The 22,044-nt window shown below is 57.0% G+C and overlaps 3 protein-coding genes across 7 annotated transcripts in view; 1 reads left to right on the forward strand and 2 right to left on the reverse strand.

Annotated features, from left to right (window-relative positions):
- The first annotated feature begins 22 nt into the window (after nucleotides 1-22).
- CYB561D2 (cytochrome b561 family member D2) lies at nucleotides 23-3,324 on the forward strand. The gene is made up of 4 exons (XM_055413903.2): nucleotides 23-172; nucleotides 592-740; nucleotides 1,207-1,244; nucleotides 1,923-3,324. The coding sequence occupies exons 2-4, from the start codon at nucleotides 614-616 to the stop codon at nucleotides 2,424-2,426; spliced, it is 669 nt and encodes a 222-aa protein (XP_055269878.1). The 5' UTR covers nucleotides 23-172; nucleotides 592-613; the 3' UTR covers nucleotides 2,427-3,324.
- Nucleotides 3,325-3,577: 253 nt separating this feature from the next.
- Nucleotides 3,578-8,402, reverse strand: TMEM115 (transmembrane protein 115). Its single transcript, XM_055413902.2, has 2 exons — nucleotides 7,075-8,402; nucleotides 3,578-4,370 (listed from the first exon to the last, which is right to left on the reverse strand). Exons 1-2 carry the CDS (start codon nucleotides 7,923-7,925, stop codon nucleotides 4,166-4,168), a joined length of 1,056 nt encoding a protein of 351 aa, XP_055269877.1. The 5' UTR covers nucleotides 7,926-8,402; the 3' UTR covers nucleotides 3,578-4,165.
- Nucleotides 8,403-9,878: 1,476 nt separating this feature from the next.
- CACNA2D2 (calcium voltage-gated channel auxiliary subunit alpha2delta 2) overlaps nucleotides 9,879-22,044 on the reverse strand; it is a 141,342-nt gene continuing 129,176 nt past the window's right edge. Inside the window, exons 23-39 of one of the 5 annotated variants that reach the window (XM_055413904.2) lie at nucleotides 21,203-21,223; nucleotides 18,469-18,529; nucleotides 16,052-16,149; nucleotides 15,659-15,749; nucleotides 15,495-15,557; nucleotides 15,255-15,358; nucleotides 14,725-14,823; nucleotides 14,543-14,631; nucleotides 14,308-14,355; nucleotides 14,003-14,074; nucleotides 13,748-13,900; nucleotides 13,551-13,603; nucleotides 13,377-13,432; nucleotides 13,116-13,242; nucleotides 12,920-13,029; nucleotides 12,742-12,824; nucleotides 9,879-12,616 (exon numbers count right to left, since the gene is read on the reverse strand). In XM_055413904.2, the coding sequence (XP_055269879.2) occupies nucleotides 12,476-12,616; nucleotides 12,742-12,824; nucleotides 12,920-13,029; nucleotides 13,116-13,242; nucleotides 13,377-13,432; nucleotides 13,551-13,603; nucleotides 13,748-13,900; nucleotides 14,003-14,074; nucleotides 14,308-14,355; nucleotides 14,543-14,631; nucleotides 14,725-14,823; nucleotides 15,255-15,358; nucleotides 15,495-15,557; nucleotides 15,659-15,749; nucleotides 16,052-16,149; nucleotides 18,469-18,529; nucleotides 21,203-21,223 (1,469 nt within the window). In that variant the 3' untranslated portion in view covers nucleotides 9,879-12,475. Of the gene's footprint in view, nucleotides 12,617-12,741; nucleotides 12,832-12,919; nucleotides 13,030-13,115; nucleotides 13,243-13,376; nucleotides 13,433-13,550; nucleotides 13,604-13,747; nucleotides 13,901-14,002; nucleotides 14,075-14,307; nucleotides 14,359-14,542; nucleotides 14,632-14,724; nucleotides 14,824-15,254; nucleotides 15,359-15,494; nucleotides 15,558-15,658; nucleotides 15,750-16,051; nucleotides 16,150-18,468; nucleotides 18,530-21,202; nucleotides 21,224-22,044 lie in introns of all 5 variants that reach the window. The other 4 variants (XM_088831632.1, XM_088831629.1, XM_088831630.1 and 1 more) reach the window with 4 other exon arrangements.

Consider the following 22,044-nt stretch of genomic DNA (forward strand, 5'->3'; position numbering starts at 1 on the left):
GCGCCTGCGCAGAGCAACTCAGCCGTGTGGCTGCGGAGAACGGTCCCAGGAAGTCCCGGGTGGGTAGGCGTCGCACCCGGAAGTTAAGCGGCGGAGCGGCAGGGCGCGCGACGACCGCCCGGAGAATCCCACCTGTTCGGGACCGAACCACCTCCTCGGGTCGGCGCTGCGGGTGAGGCAGGCGAACCCCTGGCATGTAGAGGCAGCAAGCCATCTGCACGTGGGAAGGGTGTGCTCAAAGCGATTCAGGTTGTAATTTCGACGCAACCGGGAACTACAGTTCCCGTAGTGCTTCACGCCCCTCCAGCAGGCGCTCCCGCCCTGAGACGGCGTGGTGCACTCTGGGATTTGTAGTCTATTACACGGCCTTGCGTATCTTACCTGGAAGGTGGACCAGTGATCAGTGCCAATTCAGATGCGGATACACGCTGACAGGCCACCAGCCCGCGACTGTTCCTGGGCCCTGCCTTAATGCTGTCTCTTCCTACCTTAACTCTTTGGAAGAGAGTGGCATCCCTGCCCCGCCACCCTTGCTCCAGTGAGAAGAGGGGACAGCAGGCACCAGAGGCCCTTGCTCTGCTATGCTTTCAGGCTACAGCCGGCCTGATTGATCATGGCCCTTTCGGTGGAGACCGAGTCACACATATACCGAGCTCTGCGCACTGCCTCCGGGGCTGCTGCCCACCTTGTGGCCCTGGGCTTCACCATCTTTGTGGCTGTACTTGCCAGGCCTGGCTCCAGTAAGTAGAATGCATAGTTCCTGACTTTTGGGAACTGTCACTTTTCCTGGGGAGCAGGGGCAATAGGAAGCCTTGGGTCTGATTCTTGGGAAAGGCCTGGCTGACTGAAGGACATGCCATACTGGAGGGATAAGCAGGGTGGAGTAGATGAGAGTGAGAGCTCTGCCAGCTTGGCCAGGCCCCACAGAGCACCTGGCTTCTCTTGTCTGGGTGCTGCACTTGGCTGCCTCTTGCTAAGTACAGGGGGAAAGAGGGAGGGCTGAGAAGTGGTGAAGGGTGGCCTCTGATCCAGGGAGGGTCCAGGAAGAGAGACTAGATATGGGGTCAGCTTGGTGCAGTAAGAGGGAGCTTGCACTTTGGCAGCACCTCCTTGGGTGATGGGCTGCTCATTTTTCTCAGCCTGTGGGGACTGGTGTGGTTGGGTTCTTCTTCTTGAGCCTCACGAGGCTTTCTCTTCTCATTCCAGGTCTCTTCTCCTGGCACCCTGTGCTTATGTCTCTGGCTGTAAGTAGTGAACCTGGCCAGCTCTTAGGGGTGGGAGGGGACAGCTCTGGGGATGGTCTTAGTGGCCTCTAAACGTAAATGGACACTTAATATCTATTTGGAGGGGTGGGATGTGGGGTTGGAGGAACTGTAGGCTCCAACTCCTGCCACAGTTTATATCTGAGACTTGAACTAGGGTAGTCAAGATGCAGGGCAAATGGGTTTGTCTAAGTACAAAATGATGCTTTAGCCCCCTCCAGGCAGGAGGCTTAGAATATGCATTTAGGTATGCCTGTGCCTCCTGACACCTTAATTCACAGTGGTGCACCTAATATTCCCTGAAATGGTGCACCCATGTGGACAACTCTTGTCAAGAAATTGTACCCAGGCCTGCCAGGGAAACAAAGCTTGTGAATCATTTATTACTGCCACATCTCAAACCTTGTGTTTGCTGGGTAACATAGCAGAGATGACATTTCAGAGTAGCATCCAGGAAGAAGTGTGGAGAGGTACCTCTTGCGGTTACTCAGAACACATGTTCTGTCCCAGATGGTTTTCCACTCTTGCCCCACCAAATACTCTTGTCAGTGGGGGAAAGAATAAAGGGCAGCCTGCCCACACTAGCTGGCAGCTTAGGTTATATTAAACTCTTCCCTTCCGCTTGGCAGCACTCTCATTTAGCGTCCTCTCTCTCCGCAGTTCTCTTTCCTGATGACCGAGGCATTGCTGGTGTTCTCTCCTGAGAGTTCGTTGCTGCGCTCCCTTTCACGGAAGGGCCGAGCACGTTGCCACTGGGTTCTGCAGCTGCTGGCCTTGCTGTGTGCATTGCTGGGCCTGGGCCTTGTCATCCTCCACAAGGAACAGCTTGGCAAAGCCCACCTGGCCACGTGGCATGGGCGGGCAGGGCTGCTAGCTGTGTTGTGGGCAGGGCTGCAGTGCTCGGGTGGGGTGGGGCTGCTCTACCCCAAATTGCTGCCTCGATGGCCCCTGGCCAAGCTTAAGCTGTACCACGCCACTTCGGGGTTGGTGGGCTACCTTCTGGGGGGTGCCAGCCTCTTGTTGGGCATGTGCTCACTCTGGTTCACTGCCACAGTCACCGGTGGGGTCTGGTACCTGGCTGTGCTTTGCCCTGTCATTACCAGCTTGGTCATTATGAACCAGGTGAGCAACGCCTACCTGTACCGCAAGAGGATCCAGCCGTGAACTCTTCCCAGCCTTGGGAAAGCCTGGATTTGCCCCTCAGTGTGGGAGCCGGGTTTGAGACCTCCTGGACTCTCTCAGCTCGCTCATGGGACACCTCAGGCACTGGGGCAGCCGGAGTCCTGTGTGTGACATTGTTACTTGCTCCTCATGCTGCAGTACCTCCCCTTTCCTTCTTTCTCTACTGTCCCAGAGTTTATGGATCATGTGCCTGGATGAAGTTGGGGTTGCAAGACTGTCCCCCACTCCCAGCAACTCAACTTTTGCTGCTATGTCCAGAAATTACAGAAGAGACATAAAATAAAGTGGAAAAAAAAAAAAAAAAAACTTAAGGAACTTCCCCGATGGTCCAGTCGTTAAGACTGAGTTTCCAATGCAGGGGGTGCAGATTTGATCCCTGGTTGGGGAACTAAGATCCCACATGCTGCGAGGCACAGTCAGAAAGAAAAAAAAGACTGAAAAGACTGGATGGGAGGAATAGCCCGGAGTTGGGGATAGTTCTTGCTAATACCATCAGCAGGAACAAATGGGCAGCTGGGCAAGATGGGGACCTGTCTGTGGCTGCTCACTGAGGGGCTGAAGCTCTCCTGCGACATCAGCCCCTGGGATCTGGCTGCTTAGTGTCCTATGCCACCTGGGGCCCTAGCAGTTCCCAGGGCTGTAGCTGTAGCTGTGATTGGTGGGGCTGCGTCCTTTCAGTTTCCCCAGGTGCCCACTGTGTTGGGAATTTCGACTGTGATGGTCAAATCTGGGCAATGACAGGATGGGAGCTGGGGATGGGCTGCATCCATAGGTGCCAAACACCGAGCACTCTTGTCTTCAAAGTGAACCATGGGTAAGAACAACTCCTTATGATAGAGAGGCCCTTAGTTATCAGATCTCCAGGCAGGGCCTCCCTGACCAGGTAGTGCAGGGAGAGACAATGAGGAAGGGTCTGAGGTGGCAGCTCTGGGAAGGCTGCCTGAGAGTGGACATGTGGTGGTGAGGCAAGGGAGTGTGTGATGGGGTAGGGAGAAATGAGGGCAATGGGCTTTTTATCTAGCGAGAACAGACTTCGTGACCGAGCCCTGGCACCTGAGGTCCCTGTCTAATCCGCAGCTAAGCACGGTGAGGGGGCTGCACAAGGGGATCTCACGGAGCCCAGGAACCATACCTCAAAGAACCGCTTTATTGATACTGCGAGGCAGGGCTTGGCTGCCCACTCAAGTGGTCCTGTAGAAAATACCTGGGAGCTGTGACTGCTCTGGCCTGGAAGCACCCATGGCCACAGCAGAGGGAATCAGAAATCTTGACATAAGCGTAGTCTTTCTGGGGGCAGGCAGGGATGTGCAGCAGCCCTGCGCTGGCTCCTGCACTGGCTGGACCCCCAGAATGTTTTTGGCAAATCCTTGCCTTGGCTCAGGGCTCTCAGCAACCAGTGTCGGGTGTGAGGGTTGGCCCAGGAGCCATGGCACCAGTGTCCGTGCAGCCACTTGCTTGAGGCTGCCTGCTGAGGTTCAGTCTTACCTCAGATGGCCTGGGCTGGCAATGCTTCAGAGGTCCCATGCCTGGCAGAGTGGTTGTCTGGAGCTGGAACCAGGTAGCAAGAGTCCCGGGTAGTGTTGGCGAGAAATAGCAGAAGGCTGTGGCAACCCGCAGCAGGCCTTCTTCCCTCTCCTCGGAGCAGTCAGTGCCCTGGCGTATCTGAGAGGGTGTCAAAGGGGGCTTGGGAGAGGAGGTGCTACACTCAAGGTGGTCTAGAGTTACAGCGTCGGGGGAGCTGCCTCAAAGGTGATCAGGCTGGATTCTGGGACAGCCCCCTTCCCTGGGAGTGTGGGGGCCTTGTCTGACGGCACGGGGCTATCCATCTTGGCCCCAGCCTCCTCTTCATCGTCGTCCATGCTGGGCCAGACGGATTGGTCCTCCACTCGCTTCAACCGCTCGTTGAGGGCCTTCAGAGCCAGTTGCCTGGGGCCGGGGAAAGATGACAGGTCACTATGGGTCTGAACTTGGCTCATGCCCTGTATTCTCTCCCCCAGGAAACTGACTTGCCTTACTGCTCACACGCCTCTCAAAATCCTGTGTTCTCCTTCCCCACTGCAGGGCCCAGGGCTCCCCAGGGATCTGATTAGGGCTCTCTCTGCCATCCGAATGAAGACCCAAAGGCTGTAGAGCACTCCCTCCATAGCTCGGACACCCCCAGGCTGAGAATGCTGTGTGCCCACCAGGCTGCCCCCAGGCCAGCCCCAGGCATGGTTCTGAGGATGGTGCCTAAGGCTAGGCAGAACTGCGACCCAGGGCAGATGGTGGAAGGGCAAGTCCCTGGATGCATGAATTTCTGCTGGGCACCAGCATCACATTGAAGGCATAACTTCTCCCCATCTTCTTGTCAGGAATGTTGTGAACCCCCTGGCAAGGGTCTGTGGAGGGGTTTGGAACTTAAGCCCTTGCCTTGGCACTCAGCCTGGGAAAGCAGGGCCAGCCAGGGTTAGCTCACCCCTCCTAACTGACTCTTAGCATTGGCCTTCCCAGAAGAACCCCCAACACCACCAAAACCTGGGTTAGAGTAGGAACATATAGTTTCCTAGCGGGAAGAGAGGAAGAAAAAACAGTCCACGTGGGTAGGGCACAAGCCAGACCTGGTTCCACTGGGAAGACCCCTGGAGACCCCACTCTGAAGGGAAGTGGAGAAGTTCGCTAGAATAAGGTATATACGAGGACCTGGGACCCTGCCCACCCATGAGGTGGGCTGCTCATGCTGCCAGGTAATACTCCTCATGGTGGTCACTGTGGACCCCTGATGCCTCCAACTCTGCCACCAGCATGGGAGACCTATATAGCCTTCCATGTTCCAGAAGAAAGCCAAAATCTCCACCATGCCAGGGAACATGACAGGAGGAGCAACAAGACAGGCACGCAAAGCCCCAGCACACTTCCACCCTGTCCTTCAACCTGGCATCATGGCAAGTTGGCACAGACAGGGCAGTCCTTCCCTCTGCTACCCAGGCTCCCATTCTGGTGACTGCCTTGCCAATTTTGTTTAAAACCTGCCGAGGTAGAGAGGTAGTGGCATGCTCATCACTCCGTCACAAGGGTCAAAGATGGGAAACCCTGCCTCCCACTATTACTGGCTCTTTGGGGCAGGGAGTGTGGCATGCAGCAAGAGATCAAACTGCTTGGTAGAGTGACCCCTATCCCCAAGCAAGGGAACAACCAAAAGGCTATGCCAGGAACCCACTTCCTGACACCACCACCCCAACATGCCTCCAACTGTCCAGTTGCTTGGGGCTGTGAAGGTTTTTCGAATGTCCAGCCAATCCTAACAATCCAAGATTTCTCACTAGAGGAGGGGCCACCACTGTGGCCTGGGATCACCTGAACATCTCTGAGGACAGTTCAGTTTCCGCTAGGCCCAGCCCTTCTGGCTGCATCTCCTCCACCAGTTAAGGTTAAAGATTAATAAAGAACTCGGTCTCTAGGATTGATTAGCCACAGAGACACAAACTGTAAGGCCCACAGTTAAGCTCTGTGGCATGCCATGTGTACTAACACCTGGCACCTTGGACCACAGTAATCTGGCCTTCTCTAGTTGGAAACTCCTTCAGGAGAGGGGTGTGTCCCACACTCCAAAGCCCCAGTGGAGAGTAAGCACTGGAACAAGTCCAAATGAATTTGTAAAGTTGCCTGCTAAGAACTCATCTCACGGGTGTGCAAAAGCAGGAGCCTTTGACAAACGCACAAAGTTGGAAAAGAACCTGCTCTAGATTTCACAATTCAAGAAACTGCATAAAAAAACAAAACCCCAGACAACAACAAAAACCACTCAAGAATAATGCTGGAAACAGAGCTGTGACCACTCTGGTGAGTCCACAGACCTGGGAGACAGAGAAAGAGATGGATTAAAAAAAGATCTGTCTTGCCCTGGCCAAGGTGCATTAAGTGAATAATTCAGCTGAGGCTCCTGATGGTGCAGATGGGTTGGTTTACAGATAATGAAAAGACTGTCTCCATTCCCTGGTGTGGTCAGCAGGCTCCCTCGGTGGGTCATGTGGCTGTCCCCTGGGTTTGGTGACACATGCCTGCCAGAGTCAGTGTATATGGGCAAGTGGTTGTCTACTAGTTATACCCCAGGCTTCCCTGTTAATAAATAAGCTGCAGAGAAGCACGCCATCTGAATTTAAGGCCCAGGAAGAGGGTGGAGTCCAGCACTTGGAAACTGGGGTGGCCCCAACCACCTCATAAGGATCCCAGGTCTCCTTCCCGGTCTCTCTCTCACAGGGGAAAAAGGACCAGCGGGTTGCTTCTGGCTCCCATGGGACCAGTGTCTAGTATGCCAAGATTCTGAGACAAGGCCAGGGTTATGTGTACCTGGCTCCCCACTAGCGCTCACACAGTTCAAAAGGAAGCAGGGTGTTTCTTGAAACTTAAGCACCCTGAGTGGTGAGAAAGACAACTTTTATTCCCTAATTTTGGAAAGCACCTTATGCAGCCCAGATACCAAAGTGTTGCAATCAAGGCCACAAACTCAATTTTCTGAGTCTGCCCCCAACATCTTACTGTAAGCCTACATACAGCTGCCAGCCTACATACAGCAAGCACCTCAAAAGATGGAATGTGACCTGATCTGTAAGATTCTCCTAGCTCAACAAGGTTTTGGAAGATTCCACAGTACCTTCTCCGCTCTGCATCTTGAGGGTCTGTGCCTGGGAGGCTGATGGTAATGGAGGATGGGGCGCCCACATCATAGCGCTTCACTGTCTTCTGGCATATCTTTACTTTCACCAGGAGGCCATGCACCAGGTTTGCCAGCAGGCCCACCACAGGCTGCAGGATCTCAGGGAAGAAGGTGGCGAAAGCAAAGTGGTCGGCCATGTCCCCTCGGCCTCGGCTATGGCGCTGGTAGAAGCGAAGATACACCCAACTGGAGAGCAGCCCAAAGCCATAGGAGGCCAGTGCCGGGCTCTGGAGCAGTGTGGCCAGCCGCAGCAGCAGCAGCAGCCCCAACAGCAGCATGGGCACCACACTGACACGCACCTGGGGCACTCGCAGGACCACACAGTCCCCCATGGTTTGCTTGAGTGCCACCAGGACACCACCGAGGAAGCCCAGGGTGCCGTGGATGCGGACAGTGAAAAGGTAGACCAAGTTGAAGGAAGCCATGTAGGTGAGGAGGTAGGCGAAGGCCCCCAGCAGCCCCACGGACACGTTCACCACTGAGAAGAAGATGAGCAGCTCCAAGGCCCCCCAGAGGGGCTCCAGCAGACGTCCAGCTACCACTACCGTGGCCAGGCTGACGGCCACATCCCATACATGCTGTTCCATCAACCCATGGGTAGCCAGGGTCCAGATCCAGAAGTTGGGCGGAAAGAGGTAGCCTGGGGTGACCGCCAGGCAGCCCGTGTCCACGGCGAAGGACAGCAGATACAGAAATAGCACCGCCGCGCACAGAGCCTTCACCACCACGCTGGCGCTGGACAGAATGGCCCCCAAGTGTTGGCGGGCGCCCGGTAGGGCGCGCTGCATCTTCCTGGCGGGCGTTGGCCTGAGGGACGGGTTTAGTGGGCTAGGGGCCTCCCCGGGGCCTCTTCCCAGTCCGGCCCCGACGGGAGGCCCGGGCCCGACCTAGTCACTGGCCTATGGCCCCGGTGAAGTCTTCTACTTCCGGTCGGGTCGACTCCGGTCCCAAAGGACAGAGCCGGGCCTGGTCGGTCGCGGGGCCGGGGCCTAGGCCCCTCGACGGGGATCTGAGGAAAGGCCCTGAGCAGCTCAGGCACCACCGCCTGCCCGCCCGCCCTGTGTGGCCACAGCGCCGACCGGGCTGGCGGTGATCTCAGGGCTCGATCTCCTCCATCCACTCTGGGGCCTCTTACGGTCCGCGCGGCACGGAGACTAGTTCTGGGCCGGAGTCAAGTCTGGTCAGCTCCGCCTCGGCCTCGGTCTCGGTTTCGACAGTACCTCCTCCCTTCTCAGGCGCCGACAAACAGGGCGCTGCGCCTGCGCGCCCCGGGCGGCAGCAGGAAGCCCTCGGAGCGTCGGCCTTGCGGCTCCGCGGCATGCTGGGACATGAAGTCCTCGGCCGCATCGGGACCTGCGGCGATCAGGGCTCTGGGTAGAGGAGCTACCAGGAGGCTGTGCGCCGGGAGAGGCGGGTGCGCTTGGGAGTTGTAGTGCTCAGCACCGCCTCCTCCGGTTCTCCAGACGTGGGGGGAGGGCGAACGACCTCAGGAGAGCGGCGGGAACCAGCGGCTGCACAGCTGCACGCTACGCACTTTCTGAATTCCCGGGAGGAGTGACTCCATGTCTGCCCGTACATCTGAGTGGATGTGTCCTTGTGGGCAGGTGTGCGAGTAAGAATGTTGGATGGTCCAGCGGGCGCGAACTCCTGGAACTTCCACAGTCTGGTGTATGCCTGACCCAGGTTGGAATTCTTGCTCTGTCATTTTACGGATGTGTGGCCAAATTCCCGAACTTTATTGAAACTCAGTTTCATGGACCGTTGAATGGAGATGATGACGGGACCTACCGTGAGGATCCAAGGGGACTGGGGTGTAAAATGCAGTCCACCCTGGGTGCTCAGTGAGTGTGTTGCCCAGGCTGCCCTTGTGTACAGGTGAGATGGAGCCCGTACTTGAACTCCGGTCTCCAGCCCCAAAAGGGGTGAGGCTGGACCTCTCCCAATGACTCTTCCTCACCCAGTCAATGGATGATCCTGATGGAGAGGTCTCTCCACACAAACTTGGGTCCGGCTGGCCTTGGACCTCCGCCTCACTGCAGTGGTGGCTTCAGGCAGCCACCTGAAGCTGAAGCCACCTGTGCAAAACTGAATTTTTTAAATGTGCATATAATTAAAATAATTATGTAACAAAGTACATTTTTAAAGTGCAGAATCCCTTCCTTTCCGCCAGCAGTACAACTGCTGACGTGTGCATAACCTTCCAGATCACAGGTGTTGCTATACCTTAACTTTGGGGTGTGGGTTCCCACCGGATGCCACGCAGGGGTAGGGTTGCCAGATTTAGCAAATGAAAATACAGGCCAATGAGATTTGAATTTCAGATAAACAATTTTTTCAGGATACTGACTCCAATTTTTAGTTATGTCCCATGCAATGTTGGGAGCATACTAAAAAATATTAGTTGATTATCTGAAATCCCAGTCAGATTAGATGTTCTGTATTTTACATGGCAGATCTAACCCAGGACCTCTGGGGCTGTTGCAGAGCATGGGAGCTGTCTCAGGGACTGCTTGTCTTTGCTACGTGGCCAGCCACTGTGGAGGGTGAGGAAAGGTGTCTTCACTAGTGCCTTGAATGCCCCCTTTCATTTATTTAGCATCTGAGGTTCCTCAGCCACAGGCCACCTCATCTCGGAAACCTTTGGTAGTTTCTTGCATCCGGGAGAAAGGATTTCTCCTTTCAATTTGCTCACCGGAAGTATGGAGATACACTGGTATCTAACTCTTAAGGTTTTGGTGAGGACTCAGCTGGGTGAGTGCAGAGTATGGAATGTGTACAGTAAGTGTCACTGGGAAACCTCTGCACTGGTGGTTGTCTTTCCCCTTGAATGCAAAGGTCACACAATAGGGTTCACTATTAAGAGTTAGGATTAAAATGAACAAGGGTGTAGGGTTTGCCAGAGGGAGGCCTGAGAGGATTTACTGAAAATGATTCAGAGTTGTGTTCCAGTGTGAGCAGCAGTGGCCAGAGGCCCAGGCCTCCCCTGGGCTGGGAAGGAGCAGCCATCATGTTTGCGGGGGGTGGGCAGAACTTGGCCTCCTCTAGACGGCAAAAGTGGCCTTCCAGCACCAGTTCATGGACTTAGACCTGGTATTCACTCTTCATTCCACGTGGAGGACCTGCTCACTAGGCCCTGGTCTGATCCCATTGGCCAGAAGCTTGCATCTCATCTCCATCTTCTTTCTTCCATGGTCTTGGCCTTGAGCCTCTGGGAAACTTTTTTTTTTTAAGACAGTTTTTCCTGAAGGCTTTTGAGATGATTATAAAAGACAAAGGATGTCAAGGATCTGGCACTTAGGAAACCTAGGAAGCATCATGCCTTCCACCCTCCAGAGACCTGAATTGGTATGGCTTTGCTCCCAACTGAGTGTAAGTGGTCAGGGCCACCTATCTTCAAGCCACCCAATCCTCACTCCAGGCAGACACAGTGTATGGGAACCATTTGAAGTGAAAATATGAACATTATTTAATAACTGATCTTCTGTAATAAACCATTTGAAAATATTTTACAAGGAATCACACACACAGTATTTTACAAAGTTTCTTGACTTTTTTGTCGCTGTTGTTTTTCCGACTTGTCTGTACAAAATAGAACAACCAAAAAAAAGGGCAGATAAAAGGAAATGGCCCCCCAGTCCCCCACAGATCCCCCGAGCCCGAGGTGAGGGGACAGCCAGGTCAGGTGGGTGATGAGAAGGATCAGACCCAGCTGGGGGTTGGACAGCTACCTGATGGGGATTGTTTTGTCTGCTTTTCTGTTTTTCAAACTTAAAATATATATTAATTTTTCTGTATATGTTTGATTCTTTTTTATTTTTATATTCTCCATTAAGCACCTGACTACACTACAGTTACACACACGCCCCCACAAGACATGGCTGGCGTCTAGGCTGGGTGTACAGCATGGGTGCCCACCCTGGCACCAGCAGCAGGCATGGACCATACATACACACACACTGAGAAAGCGACAAGCAACATGACATTAATTAACGGAGCCATTAATTAATGCATCACCCTCCCCCCTCCTTCCAGTCCATCTGAGCCCCACGGCCATATCCCCCTGCCCTCAGTCCCCCAATGGCCCCCAGGCTGGGATGCCTTTGGGGGAAATGACCAGAATGAACGGTGTGAAGAGATGTTCCCAGACCCAGCCTCTGTGTGTGCACAGAGTGTGTATATGTGTGTGCATATGTGCAAGTGTGTGTTCAGGGAGGAGCAGTTTGGCCAGGGAGAGTGTGAGAGGGAAAGAGATAGGCCTGAGTGTGTAAGGGCCAGATTGGGGGTGGGATGATCCAGCTAGGAGTGATCAAGTCACCGCCGCTAAGGCAAAGGGCGATGTCTGGTGAGAGGTCCTCTGCTGAGGGGTGCAGACAGTGGCATGTGGTCCCCCTGGGGGCCTGACACTAGTGAGAAATGGTTACAATGAGCACCTGGCAGGGTCATGGGCATTTAGGGGATACTGGTGGCAAAGGTGGGACAGAGGGATCTTCCCCCTTTGCCCCAGCATTTGGCACTGTTTGACATTCAGCTTTAGAGACAGAGGACCAGCCGGGTTACAGGTTAGATTAGAGGCTGACAGTGGGCAGGAGATGGAGCCTGCATGTGCCAACCCTCCCACCGACCCTTCACCCTGTATAAGGCTTTGTGAGCCCCTACCCTCACCCTACTCCATGGTGTGTGTGTCTGTGTGTGTGTGTGTGTCCTCCTGGGTATGTCTAACGTGAGTCCAGTTTCTGCCCTCAGGGCTCCAGCTGTGTATGGGGTTGTGTCTTAGCCAGTGTCACTGTCACTGTCCTGTTACCTGCAGGGCTTGGGGAGGGATGGCTGTAGGCCTGAGAGAGGCAGGAGCTCACTGGGAGCTCTCCTGCCAGGACTTAAGCTGGGATGCACAGGCTTCAAACTGCCCATCACCATTTCCTCTATTATTCCCCGGGAATCCAGATTTAGTCCTGGGTGGGGCAGAAGGGCCAGGTTAGAGGAGTCCAGGTGGGGCAAGGCCTAGGTCTCCCACACAAAGGGAGCCTCAGGGCAGGGCGGGCAGTGGAGGCCTGGTTTGGCACCAGTACTGTGGCCTCCCTGGCCCAGCCCTCAGGAGTGGGTGAGTCCAGTGGGAATGAGCGATCTGGGGACACTTTGACAGTTCAGCAGCGAGACGTGGCTTGGGGGCCAGAGACCTGCAGCGTCCTCCTTCGGCACCCCCCACCCCCAGCCCAAGGCGCAGATTCCGGGGGCCAGGAGCGCTCAGTTCCTTCACTGAGGGAGGGGGCAAGGCTCTAAGGCGGGGAGTGGAGGGCAGGGGAGAGGGAACGGCGGGGAGGCCTGCTGGGGGGAGGGACACTCAGAGTCGGCGAGAGGGGTGGGCGTGGACTTGAGGCTGTGGCCGGGGAGGCAGGCCCAGGAGGAGCAGCAGCTGGAGGGACACCAGGACGCCCAACGACGGGGGGAAGGAGGCTCCGCGGCCACAGTCTGAGGTATCTTCCTGTTGGGAAAAGACAGGGAGCAGCCGGTCGGCCCGGGCGGGCTTGGCAGGGGGCGTGGCAGGGCCGCACTAGCCCTGGGGAGAGCGGGAGCTGCAGGTCAAAGCCGCCCTCCCCCGCTCCTTACCGTGGCGTTGTAGTCGAAGCAGATGTGTGGGCCTCTCCGGTATCGCGGTCTCTGCACCAGTTCACACTGCTCCGGGCCGTCCGCTGGGCATGGGTGGGGAGTCAAGGAGGCGGCGGCACGGAGGGGGCGCGCGGGGGTGGGAGGGAGCGGGCGGCGGGGGGCGGCGCGGGCAGGATACAGTGTGTCTCCTTCTGCAGTAGCCGGCCGGCCTCACACTGGCTGCACAGCGGCTTCTCGGCCACCACGAAGAGAAGGTTGCTGTTGATCAGTCTCTGAGCGTGGAAGAGCCTGGAGGCAGCACAGAAGGGCGGGGCCGCTGAGCTTCGCCCCGCCCCCCGCCCCGCCCCGCCCCTCTGGCCACGCCTCGCGCGCACCTGGAGCAGTTTCCGCAGTCGATGATGGCGTTGTAGGAGGCGTTCACCGAGCCGAAGTAGTACTGGGTCTGTTTCATGACGCAACTGCTCTCGCGCACCTCGGGGTTCCCCTCGGCCTCAGCGGGGTCTGCGAGGGCCCAGAGCACCTCAGCCCCACCCCTACACCCAGAGCCTGGCTCAGTCATAAGCCCTGCCCTCCCTTTGGAGTCGGTCTCAGACTGGGGAAGGGCTTTGAGGAGGGGCCTCTAAAGCCCAACCTACCTGCCTGGAACCAGCTGTGGTAGATGAGACCGTAGAGAAGTTGCTGGAACAAAGACCTGCAGGGCATGGGTCACCGAGTGGGAGTGGTCAGCAGAGGCCTTACCCTGCCCCGTTGCTCTCCAGCCTTCCTGGCCAGGGGGCACCCTCCCTCCCCCACTTCCCCCGGGGACTCACCAGGCTGCAGCAGACGTCCACCAGGCTAGGTTAAGGAAGTCTGCAATGGTGGGCTGCAGTGGGGAAGAGTGGTGTGGGCTCCCACTGCTGTCCGGGAACCCAGGTCAACCCCAGTTTGCTCGTTAGAGGTGGGGGGGTTCTCTGTGGGCAGGTCTCCCAGTCCCCCCATCTCCAGGCTAGGCATTGCTGAAGCTCACCACAAAGATGCCCCGGGGTGCAGCACCCAGGTTGCCCGGGGGTAAGGGAGCACAGGCCGCCTGATAGTCGTAGGACTCCTTGCGGGTGTAGAAGGAGTTATTGTAGAGTGCCAGCATCAGGTTGGCATCCACTTCACTGAAAAACCTGCCCACCTGGGGATGCCAGGAGGGAGTGGGAGTCACAGCCTGGCAATGCCATACCCCCAGAAGTCTCAAACCCATACCTTCTCCTTCCATCCTCTTCCTGACCCTCACCTGGTCCCACTGATGGTTCTGGTTTGACAGCACCAGGAATCCCCCATCATCAATGAGGACACAGAGCAGGTCCTGAGAGGCGGGGAAGCGGGAGGAAGATGGGGCGGGGCTCTGGCCCAGCCCTTCCTCCCCAGACCCTGGTAGTGCAGTGGTTTAGTGGAGGGGGCACCATTCCCCCCAGTTCTGGCAAAGCTGTGAAGTCAGGGTGGGATGTTGAGACCCATTGGCTAAGGGATGGGCTAGGAGGTGCAGTTGGGACTAAGGTGTCTACGAGTGGGGTAAGCAAGGGTTCAGGGCACACGCACCTCATTGTTAACCTCGCAGTCCATCTCACAGTGACTGTTGGGGCCGCACTGCTGGGCAGACAGCAAAGACCATAAGTGCCCACCAGTTTTTCCCCTCCCATCACCCTTTATATGTCAGGGTCCCTTGCTTCCCCATAGGCACCAGAGCCACTCTGAGTAGGAGGACTGGGAGGGGTTCTGGGGGACTCCAGAATGGGTACTTCTGGTCTTACTGCCCTCATCCTTGAGCAAATACCTTCTGAGGCTGGTCCTGGTGGGTACGGTTGCTGGCTAGCACCTTGAACTTCTCAGCCCAGGCCTCTAGGTCCAGTTTAACGCCTACCACTATGGGGGAGAGCAAGGAGGCCATCAATGCCCACCTGCCTGGGCAGCACACTGCCCAGTGTCTCTTTCCCCACCTCCGCCCTGGGTATTCACCTGCTGGCCTCAGCGTACGTCCACCCAGGCTGAGCTCCACAGCTGTGCTGACAAGGATGCCCACCGTGTCATTCTCCAACTCCAGAGGCCTTAACAGGGCTGGGGGTGGGTGGGGTAGGGTGGTCAGGAGTAGGGGCTGGCAGCCACGCTGACCACTCTGTGCTGGGCTCGTGAGCCTAGGAGCCTGAGCCTGAGATGATCTCAGCCCAAGCACCCAGCACCCAGCAGAGTGTTTGGCATAGCCTGTGCTGTGCTGTGTTTAGTCGCTCAGTCATGTCCAACTCTTTTTGACACCACGGACTGCAGCCCGCCAGGCTCCTCTGTCCATGGGGATTCTCTGAGAATACTGGAGTGGGTAGCCATGCCCTCCTCCAGGTTGGCACAACCTAGCCTTCCCTTTTTACCTGCCCCAGTCTCAGCCGGCCAGCCTCGTATCTGAGGGACCTTACAGAGCAGAACCCGGCCCTGGCTGAGCAGACAGGGAAGCCTTAGCTTCCCACCTGCTGCCATGCACCTGGGAGGACACTCACCATCCTGCTGGGGGGGCTTGAAGACATAGCCGTGGTTGTCCAGGCTGCGGCGGTAGAAGCTGGCATTGAAGGGCTCGGGGTTCTCTGTCCAGTCTTCAGCTGCCCTGGTCACACAAGACAGGCAGAGGTTGGTGGAAGAGGGGAGACTCGTGAAGGCAGTGGTCTCAGCAGAGGCAAGGAGCCAGAGAGGCAGGGTCCCAGGCAGGGGCAGGATGTCAGGTGGCGGGGCAGGTCACTTACTTGTTGGGGAACACTCGAGTGATGCCACCGTCAGTGGCGGCAAACACGGCCAGAAGGCTGTACCTGGGGGCAGCAGGGAGTTGAGGTCACAGCTCTGCCTTCTGCAGGGCAGGGCTCCTGGGCCCATCCCAGCCTCCTGCCCCCACAGGCTGGGTGGTGCCTACGTGTTGAGATCCTGGTCCCGCCACACGCGCTCCACCAGCTGCTGTGTGATGCCTGTGTCCAGGATCAGGTTGTGCAGGAGGAAGTTGTTGCCTGGAACAGGAGGGTTGGGTGGAGAAAGTATCTTTTTTTTTTTTAATTGAAAGATTATTGCTGTACAGAATTTTGTTGTTTTCTGCCAAATATCAACATGAATCAGCCAATAGGGAGGGAGTATCTTCTTGTGGATCCCTGCCCACTCTCCCTGCTACTCCCTAAGCTCCAAGCCTTCCCAGGACCTGCCCTCGGCTTGGGCCTGCGTGTTTCCACACCTGCCCAGTGTCTGGGTTCCTCTGGGCTGCCCCTTTTTGCTGCCTGGGTGCTGCCCAGACCCGGCCGCCCCACCAGGCACTCACACTGTTTGGAGTCTGGAGTCACTTTCTCCATGAGCTCAATGAAGTTTTTCAGGAACTCGGTGTTGTTGTCTGAGGCATTCAGGTCCTTGCAATACTCTCTGGGGGTGCGGAGGGGCAAGAAGAGTGGGCTTGGGGGTGCTGCAGAGGGCAACAGGGTTGAGGCTTCCCAACAGGCCTGCCTGGCCCTTCGCCGAGAAGCCCAGGCCTTGGGGAAGGGCATGTGTATTCTCACGGGCTGCAGCAACTATATATGCCTAGCAGGTTACCAGGTCTGAAAGGGAAGGACCTGACCCTCTTGGGTGGAAGAAGCAGAGAATGAGGGTCTGTGCCCTCTATCCAAGCAGATTCTCCTTTCTGGCATGACCCTGCAGAGCCTCCCTCTTCTCCTGTGTAGCTGGAGTCGCACGGTACACCCGGGAGGCCCCAGGAAATGCCCCATGATGACCACAGTGGTGGAATTCCAGCACCGGCTCAGTCAGTCTAAGACTTCGTCCTGCTGCTCCTTTGGCTCTGTACCTTTGGGCAACTTGCTCAGGCTCCCTGAGCCGTAGTTTGTTTTCATAGTACTACAGAGGGGTTTAGAAGTTGGTGGGAACATGTGGGTCCTTGGATTGGCTATTCCCTCTGCCCAGACTGCTCTTCCCCCACAGGTGGACAGGCCAAACCTCTCACTTTATCAAGGCCCCTCTGGGTTCAGACTCTGGGTCCAAAGAACATGGGGGTGTGGGGAGTGGGGAGATCTGCTTGGGGTTCTGCTCCCCAGGAAGTCTCGGTGAGCAGTCCCTCTACCTTGGTAGATAGAGCTATCATTCCTGCCTAATTCCTCATCCACACCGCTGCCACCAGGAACCTCCCTTCTTGCCTGCATGGCAGCAACTTTGTGGGAGCTTTTTTTTTTTTATGGCTCTGCTGGGTCTTTGTCGCTGCATGGGCATTTATCAAGTTGCGGTGCATGGGCTTCTCAGTGCAGTGGTTTTTCCTGTTGCAGAGCAAGGGTTCTAGGGCACGTGAGCTCAGGGGTTGCAGCTCCTGGGCTCTAGAGCACAGGCCCAGTGGATGTGGTGCATGGGCTTAGCTGTTCCATGGCATGTGGGATCCTCCGCGACCAGGGATTGAACCCGTGTCTCCTGCACTGGCAGGCAGATTCTTAATCACTGGACCACCAGGGAAGTCTTGTGGGAATTTTTTAAATGCTCTGCTTCCTGAGGCTGTGCAAGGGCGCACAGCTTTGTGAGGGCACCTGGGGCTGGGTCCCAGTCCCCACTTACTCCCAGGGCCTTTGTGAAGCACACAGCCTGGAGGACACACCTGATACACTCAGAGTGACACCCACACAGATGTACTTGGGATACAAGTCACCTGCAATCCCCGCCCCCACCCCCAGTATACAGTCACACTCACCCAACACATATTTATTGAGCTCTCCTGTGCCAGAGATACAGAGATGACAAAAACAGACATGGTCCCTGCCCTCAGAGCTCCCCCAGGGTCCTGTGGGCCACGCACAGGCCTTTGCACGTTCCCTCTGTCACCAGCGCATACAGCCGCCCCACATTTACACTCGGACTCTTACAAATGTGCACAAGGACTCACGAATACAAACACACATCCACAGAGTCACAGCGAACTTGGTGGGTGCATGCACACACGTGTACACACATGGAGGTTAGGAGTGTCCAGAGCCCCCGTGTGGTGCCCGGGAGTGCCCATGGGTCTCTGTCAGTTGCACCCACCTGCCCTCATGCAAAGCCCAGGCCCCGGGGGAGGGCTTCGCCATCCGGGGGCCCAGTGGTTTGCTCAGGTGTGGGCCAAGAGGCAAAGGGTGTGTACACGAGGGTGCCCGCTAGGGATGGTTCCAGGCCCAGGCCTGTGCTGGGCCCTGATCCTTTACTTGCCAGAGTAGCTCTTCACAGCCCTGTCCCTCCCCCCGGTCCTCAGGGAGCCACCGCACCTAGATGGGGTGCTGTCAGCAGGGGCTCTGGCTGGCTCGGTCCCCACACCCACACACACACTGACTGACACGGACAAGGATGGGTGCGGGGTGGGGCTGTGGGGGGCGGGCGCCACAAACCGGAGTAGCCGCTGCCCGGCGAGGGGGGCGCTGCGGACAGCCGGCTCAGGGAGGAAAAGGCTCTTTCCTGGTGGCCTGTGGCGGGGCAGGGAAGGTCAGCGGAGAGTCCAGAGCCCTCCCGCCCGAGGCCTGGTGGGAGCCGAAGCTGTGGGCAGCTGGCCAGTGCTGCCTGGTGTGGCGACATGGCCCGGGTATGCACACGGCCGCACATACGGGGCTATGCGTGGCGGGGGGACACGGCACAGGACACAGACACACACAGCTCCAGGCAGCAGTGCAGGAGGCGGGGCCAGGGAGGTCGGGTTGCGGGGGTGGGGACACCTCAGCAAGGCCACACGCAAGCTACCTGGGAGCAATGAAAACATGTCCTTCAGACTCAAAGCTGCTGGGGAGCAGGAACTCAAAATCTGCAACAGAAACGGGGGGTTATCCGGCGGGGGCTGGGGAGGTGGGAGGTCAGGGGTTCAGAGCTGACGGGGCTGGAGGGAAAGGGAAGAGGGCGGCTGGAGGGAGGGAGACACCAGCAAAGAGGAAACCCGTCACTTCCATGTTCAAGTTCGAGCCAGAGAGAAGGGGCGGGCAGGGAGGGGAGGAGGGCCTGTGGAGACTACAGCATCGCAGGAGGAGGGCAGTTATAGCCAATATGTTGCCCAGGCCTGGTCCTCTGTCGGCAGTGAGTCCCTTGGCGTGGCTGTATATGCTTCCATACGACCGTATAGCACATATACACGGACACACACACACACATATATATACACACACTGCTATATATATGCATGGTCTAGGGGAGGCGCCAGTCTCGCTCTGATCACATCCATAATGGAAAAAAACCACATGCTGAGCTTCCTTCGCCTCCAAAGAGACTTTGAGGAAGGGGAATTGGCTTTTGGCTGCGGATTTTTCTCTCTCTTTGCTGTAGCTGTTTGCATTTTGGTAGGTCTCGCTTTTGTTCTGTGTCAGGCATCAACATGGCCAAACTGAGGGGGTCTCTCACGGGCACAGACAGTCCAACCAGAGACAGTGTGGGCAGCTGGGGGTGGGCTGCAGTGCATTGTGGGGGGGGTCCAGCGGTCTTCCCTGGGTTAGGAGGTTGGGTGCAGGGAGATCCTGGAATGTTCCCACGTTGTGGGAGGACGTCTTGGAGCTGGGAGGGCACAGAGGTGCTTCTTGCACCTGAACACCTGCTTTCTTGGGCTGGGAGCCTGAGGGCAGGTGGGGAAGAAGGGTTGGGTCTGGTCTCTCCTTCTGAGGACTTGTCTGGGCTCAGTGCAGCAAGGGAGGAGCTGGGGGCTCCAGAGAACGCATGGGATGCTGCTGAGGGACCCACCCATTGGGCCTCTACGTGTATGAGAGTAAGCACTGACGTATGAGCGTGTGTGTGCATGTGAGGGCAGGTATGTGAGTATGTGTGTTTGCAGAAGTGTGTAAGCACACGTATATGTGTGCCAGGGTCCCCGTATGGGTCTGTGAGTGAATCTGGGGATGTGGCTACTAGGGCTCCTCTGGGGTTTCTCCCTACCCAGTGGGACTGGCCACCTTGCTGGTCCATGTCTGGGAGGTGGCCCTCTGCTCTGACACGCTGGGCAATGCACCTCCACATCCTTTCATCCAGATTCTGATCTCTCTGTTATCCCAGGGCTTTACTTTTGTAGAAGTGGGGTCTTCCCTGATCCAGAATACTCCCACAATGCACTGCAAGATTCTGGACTTGGGGTGTCTGAAGGCTCTGGGCAGTCACTGGTTGGACTGTTGCTTTCTGATAGAACTGTGAGGCAGGGTTTGGACACAAGCCGACAGGGAAGGGTGGGAGTGGGGAGAGGAGGAGGAGAAAGAAAAAGAGGTGCGGGAGCAGGAAGGGAGACTATGCTATGGTTGTCATTGTTATCAGGGCCCTGCATTGCTGGGGTCCCTGGCAGGGGTGTGGGAGGGCAGAAAAGACAACTCAAGCGAGTGGGAGCAGGGCATGTCCTCCACCTCCACCCAGACCAGTGGGGGCAGTGGGATCCCCTTTGCTGGACTATCCTGGACAGGGCCACTAGGGCTTCTTGGGGAGGTCTTACTTCCCCTTGGGGACTGGGGACAGGATATCTCCCCACAGCTCTCCATGTCGCATGCCTAGGTGTGAGGGCCTCTCCATGTGCCAGAAGCAGAGACCCTTGTGTGCTGACCTCTCAGTACTCTTGTTCTTTGCTGGGGCCTGTAAATTCTCTGCCTACCTTTTCCCTGAACTCTCTGGCTTAAGTACCTCTGAATGCCAGAAGCTTTTTCTTCACCCCCAACCTGATTCCCTCTAAGCTCCTCTTCTGGCCCTTGGGGGTCCCTTCTGTTCCCAGCCAGACCTGGGACTCCAAGTCAGCCTGTATTTCCCAGGGGAACACCTTCCCCATACCTGACCTCTCTCGCCAGGAGCAGTCAACACCCCAGGGCAGGGCTGGGCCGTAGGCTTCAGGAGTCACCTGGCACAGGGGCTTCAGCACCTCGGCCAGCGCCCAGTCTGCCTTTGTCTCCTGGTGGCCTGGCTGTTGCCCTAGCCTGAGCCTCTGCCCCAGGGTCAGGGTGTGGGGCTTCAGAAGCCTTTTATCTCCCGGCTGGGAGGGCTTCTGGAGACAAACTGGAGAGGTCAGAGGAGAAAGTCTTTCCCTGAGGAAGTCTCACATAAGTCCTCTGAGGACTGATCTACCTCCTATACATCTCAGGCCCCCTGCCCTGCTGGGTGGGAGGTGGCAGACAGGCATGTAGCCCTCTCCCCACTGTTGAGTTGTCTTGGAGGGACAGAGAAAATGGAGGAGGGGAGCAGAGGCCTGCCCAGAGGGAACCAGGAGGATAAGGAGAGGGTCTGAGCTCTTAGAACACGCTGGAGACCACCCTGCAGGCAGGGCCCAGGGGAAAGGGCTGCTGGCTCTAACAGAGGTTTAGGGATCAAAGGAAAGGCAAGAACTGGAGGAGCCCAGGGGATGCTGGTGGGGAGCCCTGGAGAGCAGGGGTTTGGCTGGTCCTGGGCAGGGAGGGGGGCAAGCAGGACCGTGAGGACAAGGGATGGGGTGGGGAGAGGAGGGTGCACTGGTTCTGAATATACTTGCCCTTCAGTTTGCTGATTGGCACTGGGACAGTCCACCAAGAGAGAAAGCGAGGAAAACAAAAACAACACAAACACAAAAACAAACGAAAAGGGGGAGGGGAAGGGGAGGGGCACAAACAATATTTTATTCAATGGCTGTTTGAATGAAAATATTGTGTCTCATCATCATACCGAAAGGAAACTTCTTGCAAAAAAACGACATGAGAGAGAAAGAGAGAGCAAGAAAACTCAAAGGAGATGAGCCCCAGTCAGCCAGGCAGGTGCGGGGTCGGGGGTGGGGGCAGGGGGCTCCCGGTAGGGCCGGAGCCCCAGCCTCCCTCCCAGTGACCTCGGGTGGTGGGCAGGCGGGGCCACAGGCTCCCGGAGGCCTCTGGGGGAGGCCCAGGGTGAGCAGGACATGCAGGGATGAGCCACAGGCAGAGAGGAGCAGGGAGGAAGTAAAGGTGCAGGAGGCAGGGAAGGTGGGGGAGGCTGGGATGAAGGGGGGAGGAAGGAGCAAAGGAGGGGAAGCGGGAGTGGCAGTGGCTGGGAGGGAATGTGGGGGACAGAAATGGAGGGAGTGAGCAGAGGGAGGGAGGGAGAGAAGGTGGGGGTTCAGGGAGGGGAATGCAGGAGGGAGAAAGGGAGGAGAGAGGGAGAGGCAAAGGCAGAGTGGGAGGGGGGCGGGAAGGCGATGGAGGAAGAAGGTGGGAGAGGAGGCAAGAGGAAGATAAGGGAGGATGAGTTGGGGGGCAGAGTCGGGGGAGACCCGGGGGGTGGTACCACTGGGGGAGAGAGCTGGGGCGAGAGAGATGAGAGGAGGGTGTGTCTTCCAAGAACTCAGCCCCCAGGGCCGTGTGGGGG

The sequence above is a fragment of the Moschus berezovskii genome, chromosome 24 (assembly GCF_049115385.1).
Source record: "Moschus berezovskii isolate FMDL1 chromosome 24, NW_MosBer_1.0, whole genome shotgun sequence".
Taxonomy (NCBI): Eukaryota; Metazoa; Chordata; class Mammalia; order Artiodactyla; family Moschidae; genus Moschus; species Moschus berezovskii.